This window comes from Taudactylus pleione, unplaced genomic scaffold, assembly GCF_031769625.1.
Source record: "Taudactylus pleione unplaced genomic scaffold, aTauple2 ptg001676l, whole genome shotgun sequence".
Taxonomy (NCBI): Eukaryota; Metazoa; Chordata; class Amphibia; order Anura; family Myobatrachidae; genus Taudactylus; species Taudactylus pleione.
In genome coordinates, this window is record NW_028286073.1 from 40,809 (window position 1) to 49,618 (window position 8,810).

Consider the following 8,810-nt stretch of genomic DNA (forward strand, 5'->3'; position numbering starts at 1 on the left):
AAAGCAGAGCTGAGCGGTGACTGATTGCAGCTGGAGGTAAAGCAGAGCTGAGCGGTGACTGATTGCAGCTGGAGCTAAAGCAGAGCCGAGTGGTGACCGATTGCAGCTGGAGATAAAGCAGAGCTGAGCGGTGACCGATTGAAGCTGGAGATAAAGCAGAGCTGTGCGGTGACTGATTGCAGCTGGGGATAAAGCAGACTGAGTGGTGATTGCAGCTGGAGATAAAGCAGAACTGAGTGGTGACTGATTGCAGCTGGAGATAGAGCTGAGCGGTGACTGATTGCAGCTGGAGATAAAGCAGAGCTGAGCGGTGACTGATTGCAGCTGGAGATAAAGCAGAGCTGAGCGGTGACTGATTGCAGCTGGAGCTAAAGCAGAGCTGAGCGGTGACTGATTGCAGCTGGAGATAAAGCAGAGCTGAGCGGTGACTGATTGCAGCTGGAGATAAAGCAGAGCTGAGTGGTGACTGATTGCAGCTGGAGATAAAGCAGAGCTGAGTGGTGACTGATTGCAGCTGGAGATAAAGCAGAGCTGAGCGGTGACTGATTGCAGCTGGAGGTAAAGCAGAGCTGAGCAGTGACTGATTGCAGCTGGGGACAAAGCAGAGCTGAGTGGTGACTGATTGCAGCTGGAGATAAAGCAGAGCTGAGCGGTGACCGATTGCAGCTGGAGATAAAGCAGAGCTGAGCGGTGACTGATTGCAGCTGGAGATACAGCAGAGCTGAGCGGTGACCGATTGCAGCTGGAGCTAAAGCAGAGCTGAGCGGTGACCGATTGCAGCTGGAGCTAAAGCAGAGCCGAGTGGTGACCGATTGCAGCTGGAGCTAAAGCAGAGCCGAGTGGTGACCGATTGCAGCTGGAGATAAAGCAGAGCCGAGTGGTGACCGATTGCAGCTGGAGCTAAAGCAGAGCCGAGTGGTGACCGATTGCAGCTGGAGCTAAAGCAGAGCTGTGCGGTGACTGATTGCAGCTGGAGATAAAGCAGAGCTGAGCGGTGACTGATTGCAGCTGGAGATAAAGCAGAGCTGAGCGGTGACTGATTGCAGCTGGAGATAAAGCAGAGCTGAGCGGTGACTGATTGCAGCTGGAGCTAAAGCAGAGCTGAGCGGTGACCGATTGCAGCTGGAGCTAAAGCAGAGCTGAGCAGTGACTGATTGCAGCTGGGGACAAAGCAGAGCTGAGCGGTGACTGATTGCAGCTGGAGGTAAAGCAGAGCTGAGCGGTGACTGATTGCAGCTGGAGCTAAAGCAGAGCCGAGTGGTGACTGATTGCAGCTGGAGCTAAAGCAGAGCCGAGTGGTGACCGATTGCAGCTGGAGATAAAGCAGAGCTGAGCGGTGACCGATTGAAGCTGGAGATAAAGCAGAGCTGTGCGGTGACTGATTGCAGCTGGGGATAAAGCAGACTGAGCGGTGACTGATTGCAGCTGGAGATAAAGCAGACTGAGTGGTGATTGCAGCTGGAGATAAAGCAGAACTGAGTGGTGACTGATTGCAGCTGGAGATAAAGCAGAGCTGAGCGGTGACTGATTGCAGCTGGAGATAAAGCAGAGCTGAGCGGTGACTGATTGCAGCTGGAGATAAAGCAGAGCTGAGCGGTGACTGATTGCAGCTGGAGATAAAGCAGAGCTGAGTGGTGACTGATTGCAGCTGGAGATAAAGCAGAGCTGAGCGGTGACTGATTGCAGCTGGAGATAAAGCAGAGCTGAGTGGTGACTGATTGCAGCTGGAGATAAAGCAGAGCTGAGCGGTGACTGATTGCAGCTGGAGGTAAAGCAGAGCTGAGCGGTGACTGATTGCAGCTGGAGATAAAGCAGAGCTGAGCAGTGACTGATTGCAGCTGGGGACAAAGCAGAGCTGAGTGGTGACTGATTGCAGCTGGAGATAAAGCAGAGCTGAGCGGTGACCGATTGCAGCTGGAGATAAAGCAGAGCTGAGCGGTGACTGATTGCAGCTGGAGATAAAGCAGAGCTGAGCGGTGACCGATTGCAGCTGGAGCTAAAGCAGAGCTGAGCGGTGACTGATTGCAGCTGTAGATAAAGCAGAGCTGAGCGGTGACTGATTGCAGCTGGAGGTAAAGCAGACTGAGCAGTGACACAGGGCAGCTAGTACTGCAGGATACAGCTATAACACAAGGGAGCACAGAGAACTAGCACACAGCTAGCACTGTGTATAACGTTGCACTGGCAACTAAAGGACTTCCACACAGCCATTAAGTACCCAAGGAAGGCGCATGATTGGTTGCTAGGACTCCCAGGATGATGCTGTGACTGGATAGGCAGAACAGGTCACATGCCCAAATCCAAGATGGCGGCACCCAGTAGCTGCCTGTCATGAGCCACAGCCTGCAGTCCAGCCACCCTCCCTCAGGACTAACCTGCACCGCCGCCGAAGGGACCCCGCCAGTGCACCCGGACAGGTAAGGTCCGCAACCTCTGGCGCTGCACAGCCCTGGTCGTGACAGATTCTATCAGGAGATACATTGTACAAATATTATACTCTGGCTAATTTGTCTGTACTGTAAAAGGAATCAGATGATATTCTCTATGAAAGATGTTTTGGGATCACCAATGACTGTGAAATAAATAGACATAAAGAATAAAACGCTGATCAATATTGAGGGATTTGGAATAAAGAATTTATCACAATATATAACGATATACAAGTGAGAAAGACACGTATATATACACATAAATATGAGCAATTAATGGCAGGGCCGTACAGCTCAGAATTTCCTTATTACATGCTTCATTCTATATTCACATTTCTAATTATCTTAATATATCACTGACTGTATATAATCTATACATGTTACAGCTAACAATAAGTTATATATTATACATGTGCACCAATGACAGACAACCTCTTCTAGTTCTTCCTTGGTGTTAGCAGAACAAGGCAGTGACCCTCCTGATGAGTAGAGGAGACCATTGGGAGAGGCAGAGAGAGGAGGTTACAGAGAGTAGATTGGAGACATGAGGTGATTGTGGGCTGTCAGTAGTGATACTGATATCACCCATGATGATGGTGGAGATGTCTGAGGATAGGAAGTGAGGGAGCCGGGCAGAAATATGTAACAGAAATTGTTGGGGTGGCCCAGGAGGGCGATAGCAACACGCAGAGAGAAAGGGGTGACAGTCCTGATAGAATGTACAAATGATGTAATGTGAGTGATGGTACCTGTGGGAGATCTGTGTATGTGATAGATTGGGACAGTAATATTCCAACCCCACCTCCTTTACTATTACCAGGCCTGGAGGTGTGTGTGACGTGTAGTCACCATGTGACAGTGCTGCAGGGGAGGGAGTGTCTGATTGTGTGACAGTGCTGCAGGGGAGGGAATGTCTGATTGTGTGACAGTGCTGCAGGGGAGGGAGTGTCTGATTGTGTGACAGTGCTGCAGGGGAGGGAGTGTCTGATTGTGTGACAGTGCTGCAGGGGAGGGAGTGTCTGATTGTGTGACAGTGCTGCAGGGGAGGGAGTGCCTGAATGTGTGACAGTGCTGCAGGGGAGGGAGTGTCTGATTGTGTGACAGTGCTGCAGGGGAGGGAGTGTCTGATTGTGTGACAGTGCTGCAGGGGAGGGAGTGTCTGACTGTGTGACAGTGCTGCAGGGGAGGGAGTGTCTGATTGTGTGACAGTGCTGCAGGGGAGGGAGTGTCTGAATGTGTGACAGTGCTGCAGGGGAGGGAGTGTCTGATTGTGTGACAGTGCTGCAGGGGAGGGAGTGTCTGATTGTGTGAGCCATGTTTGACAGTGCTGCAGGGGAGGGAGTGTCTGATTGTGAGACAGTGCTGCAGGGGAGGGAGTGTCTGACTGTGTGACAGTGCTGCAGGGGAGGGAGTGTCTGATTGTGTGACACTGCTGCAGGGGAGAGAGTGTCTGATTGTGTGACAGTGCTGCAGGGGAGGGAGTGTCTGATTGTGTGACAGTGCTGCAGGGGAGGAAGTGTCTGATTGTGTGACAGTGCTGCAGGGGAGGGAGTGTCTGTGTGACAGTGCTGCAGGGGAGGGAGTGTCTGTGTGACAGTGCTGCAGGGGAGGGAGTGTCTGTGTGACAGTGCTGCAGGGGAGGGAGTGTCTGTGTGACAGTGCTGCAGGGGAGGGAGTGTCTGATTGTGTGAGCCATGTTTCAGGTTAACCTATTTAGAAAACCCACTTAGTTATTCCACACTTAGTGTAATACCACAGTTGCCCCCTCAGTTAGCTGCCCCTAAGACTGAATGGTAAGAAATAGTCTGGCTGATAAGACACAGGCCTACATCTGAGCCAATTGGTCAGCGGAATGAAATGCAGAGTGATGAAAGGACATACATAGCACTGTGTGTGAGTATATAACAGGCAGTGTGCTACTATAATCTATGCTTCACTTATCCCCATCACACACAGGTAATGACAATTACAGCAACTCATTACGTCACATACGTATAATATCAGATGTCTGTTCCATTCTGTTCTTCATGACTGTGTAATATATAATTCCCTTTTTAAAGTTAGATTGTTGGAAAATGTACCAATGTTTAGTCTACTGATGGCGCTGTGTATTGTCCATTCTACTATTGCTGGCACTCAAAATGCAAAAGGTTTGCCAAAATATTTGAAGTGTTGGAATTATTTAAAGGATTGTTTTAGGTCTATCAGTTCATGTTTTTTATGTATTATTTGATGTGTAACAAGATTTGATTTTTGTGTAAAACATTTCCCACACTCAGAGCATGGAAATGGTTTCTCACCTGTGTGACTTCTCTGATGTCTAGCAAGATCTGATTGGTCTGTAAAACATTTCCCACACTCAGAGCATGGCAATGGTTTCTCACCTGTGTGACTTCTCTGATGTTTAACAAGATGTGATTTCAGTGTAAAACATTTCCCACACTCAGGACATGAAAATGGTTTCTCACCTGTGTGAGTTCTCTGATGTCTAACAAGATCTGATTTCAGTGTAAAACATTTCCCACATTCAGGACATGAAAATGGCCTCTCACCTGTGTGACTTCTCTGATGTCTAACAAGAGCGGATTTCTCTGTGAAACATTTCCCACACTCAGGACATGGAAATGGTTTCTCACCTGTGTGACGTCTCTGATGTTTAACAAGATCTGATTTATTTGTGAAACATTTCCCACAGTCAGAACAGAGAAAGTTTTTATCACCTCTGTGAGCTGTACTGCGTGTAGCAATATTAGAGGTATCAGGGGAACATTCATTATGATTAGAGAAACCAGATGATATATTTGCACTGTGACGTACTGGGTGCAAATTTATAGTAAAGGAGATGTCTCCTGGAGAAAACTGTCTGATGTTATCTTCTATTTTAAAATATGGACTCAAAATTAAATCTCCCTCCGAGGTCTTGATTGTGCGTCCATCTGTAGGAAATAAAATATATGTATAAAATTCCTACTATTACTAAGTTCTCAATGTTTAGTGGTTTTGTTTCTTTTTGCCAGATTACAAGTAATTGAACATTTACAAAATAACAAAGATGACCCTGGTCTCAAAATATAATGAGAACCACATCACCCAGCTCTGACAGCCCTCATCAGTTGGCATTGGGTATTTCATGGACTGTAGGTTTGTGCAGCAATATACTGTGGGTGGGGGGTATAGACAGCACATAAGGGGTGTATAGTAGTAATGTGCAGCATATACTGTGAGTGAGGGGTATAGACAGCACATACAGGGGTGTATAGTAGTAATGTGCAGCATATACTGTAGGCGAAAGGTATAGACAGCACATAAAGGGGTGTATAGTAGTAATGTGCAGCATATACTGTAGGCGAAAGGTATAGACAGCACATAAAGGGGTGTATAGTAGTAATGTGCAGCATATACTGTAGGCGAAAGGTATAGACAGCACATAAAGGGGTGTATAGTAGTACTGTGCAGCATATACTGTAGGCGAAAGGTATAGACAGCACATAAAGGGGTGTATAGTAGTACTGTGCAGCATATACTGTAGGTGAAGGGTATAGACAGCACATAAGGGGGTGTATAGTAGTAATGTGCAGCATACACTGTAGGTGAGGGGTATAGACAGCACATAAGGGGGTGTATAATAGTAATGTGCAGCATATACTGTAGGTGAGGGGTATAGACAGCACATAAGGGGTGTATAGTAGTAATGTGCAGCATACACTGTGGGTGAGGGGTATAGACAGCACATAAGGGGGTGTATAGTAGTAATGTGCAGCATATACTGTGGGTGAGGGGTATAGACAGCACATAAGGGGTGTATAGTAGTAATGTGCAGCATACACTGTGGGTGAGGGGTATAGGCAGCACATAAGGGGGTGTATAGTAGTAATGTGCAGCATACACTGTAGGTGAGGGGTATAGACAGCACATAAGGGGGTGTATAGTAGTAATGTGCAGCATATACTGTGGGTGAGGGGTATAGACAGCACATAAGGGGGTGTATAGTAGTAATGTGCAGCATATACTGTGGGTGAGGGGTATAGACAGCACATAAGGGGGTGTATAGTAGTAATGTGCAGCATATACTGTGGGTGAGGGGTATAGACAGCACATAAGGTGGTGTATAGTAGTAATGTGCAGCATATACTGTGGGTGAGGGGTATAGACAGCACATAAGGGGGTGTATATTATTAATGTGCAGCATATACTGTGGGTGAGAGGTATAGACAGCACATAAGGGGGTGTATAGTAGTAATGTGCAGCATATACTGTAGGTGAGGGGTATAGACAGCACATAAGGGGGTGTATAGTAGTAATGTGCAGCATATACTGTGGGTGAGGGGTATAGACAGCACATAAGGGGGTGTATAGTAGTAATGTGCAGCATATACTGTGGGTGAGTGGTACAGACAGCACATAAGGGGGTGTATAGTAGTAATGTGCAGCATATACTGTAGGTGAGGGGTATAGACAGCACATAAGGGGGTGTATAGTAGTAATGTGCAGCATATACTGTGGGTGAGGGGTATAGACAGCACATAAGGGGTGTATAGTAGTAATGTGCAGCATATACTGTGGGTGAGGGGTATAGACAGCACATAAGGAGGTGTATAGTAGTATTGTGCAGCATATACTATGGATGAGGGGTATAGACATCACATAAGGGGATGTATATTATTAATGTGCAGCATATACTGTGGGTGAGGGGTATAGACAGCACATAAGGAGGTGTATAGTAGTAATGTGCAGCATATACTGTGCGTGAGGGGTACAGACAGCACATAAGGGGTGTATAGCAGTAATGTATGCAGTTAGGGTGTCATGTTGTGTATATGTAACATTACCAGGTGACATATGAAAGGTATTAGAGGAAGTCTATCTGTGGCCGTGTCCTCTGTCTGTCTCTGAGGCAGAGCACAGAACAGCTGGAGGGTGCGGATGTCACACATGACTACGAGGAGATAACTAGAGGAGGGACCCCTCATTATTACAGATCCCCCTCCTCATTACCAATCCTCTGGGTCCCATTGTCCTATCCCGGTAACTCTCAGACACTAAGGTGCTCACACCACAGGGGGTAACTAGTAATCAGGGGGAGTGTACATCACACCATGCCCCCCTGCAGGGATACCCAATACCAGGAGACACACTAATGAGTTACCTGCACAGGGGTGTACACCTACATTGTGGGCACTGAGCTGTATTACAAGGACAGGACAGGAGGGGGTTGGGGCTCAGTACTGTGTAACGTCCTCTGGGGTGTGGAGTTTAGGCTTCTACAAGGAGATACTGGAGAACGGAGCTTTGTCTCCTGCCAGCAGGACAGTATTATAAGATGGTACACTGGGAAGAAGTCCCGGACTTGGTGGTGATAGGCTGCTGGACTAGGGATTCCCTCACACTTCTGCAGAACATTGCATCTGAGAGTTGTGTCACTGGATGGGCATACAGGTGATTGCAGTGCCTGACATCATCAGTACTTGGGATGTGGGCCGCTGCCCCCTCCCAGGTACACTGTGTGGGTAACATCTGATCTAAGGGACTGGAAAAGAACATGGCGACTGCTTTAGGTACCACTTAGTGTGATGTACTGTATTGTATTACTACCATAACACACAATAAAGATATAGTTCCCTGATGTCCTGTCTGTGCGATCCATGAATTGTAATATTACATAGGGGTACATAATAAGCTAAGTTTCAATACCCAGGTAACTAACACCAGCACATTGTATAGAGAGTGTGGGGAGGAGACTGGTCAGATCTCTGGGCTGGTAATACACAGTGACATGATGTGAGGGGGAGAGCAGGAGTATAATAGGGAAGGATGGCTCCTGACTCCGCCACTGGACAGATACATTTCCCTCATTAGTTTGTACTGTTGTAGTGATTGAGCAAGAATCATATATGACTCTTTTCTGAGTAAGTGTTTATTACTCACCTGTGCTGATATCTGTAGGGATTTCCTCCTCCTTACACTGCTGATCACCCCTCACATACATCTCTTCTTCTCCCTCTGTATCTTCTGCCTTCATATCAGTCACATACGTCTCTTCTTCTCCCTCTGTATCTTCTGCCTTCATATCAGTCACATATGTCTCTTCTTCTCCCTCTGTATCTTCTGCCTTCATATCAGTCACATACGTCTCTTCTTCTCCCTCTGTATCTTCTGCCTTCATATCAGTCACATACGTCTCTTCTTCTCCCTCTATATCTTCTGCCTTTATATTAGCCAGACTTTCACCCTAAGTAACCCACAAAACAATAAAATAACAGTTTAGAAATGTCAGATTTCATTAAAATTACATTAATTAGAAGAATTCTGGTTAATAAGACACACACAGCTTCCTACAGATCATATAAAGACACTTTGGTATATTGGTGAGACCCTAAATCC

General features: G+C 47.0%; 1 protein-coding gene across 1 annotated transcript; it reads right to left on the reverse strand.

The window, feature by feature from the left end:
• Window positions 1–4,607: 4,607 nt before the first annotated feature.
• Window positions 4,608–8,448, reverse strand: LOC148439592 (uncharacterized). Its single transcript, XM_088464529.1, has 2 exons — window positions 8,355–8,448; window positions 4,608–5,365 (listed from the first exon to the last, which is right to left on the reverse strand). The coding sequence occupies exons 1-2, from the start codon at window positions 8,446–8,448 to the stop codon at window positions 4,608–4,610; spliced, it is 852 nt and encodes a 283-aa protein (XP_088320655.1).
• Between the last annotated feature and the right edge of the window lie 362 nt (window positions 8,449–8,810).

Coding starts and splice junctions, on each gene's coding strand:
- LOC148439592 (XM_088464529.1), bottom strand. CDS start 8,448: ATGAAGGCAGAAGATACAGAGGGAGAAGAAGAGATGTATGTGAGGGGT. Junction 5,366..8,354: donor CCCTACAGATATCAGCACAG/GTGAGTAATAAA, acceptor TATTTCCTACAG/ATGGACGCACAATCAAGACC.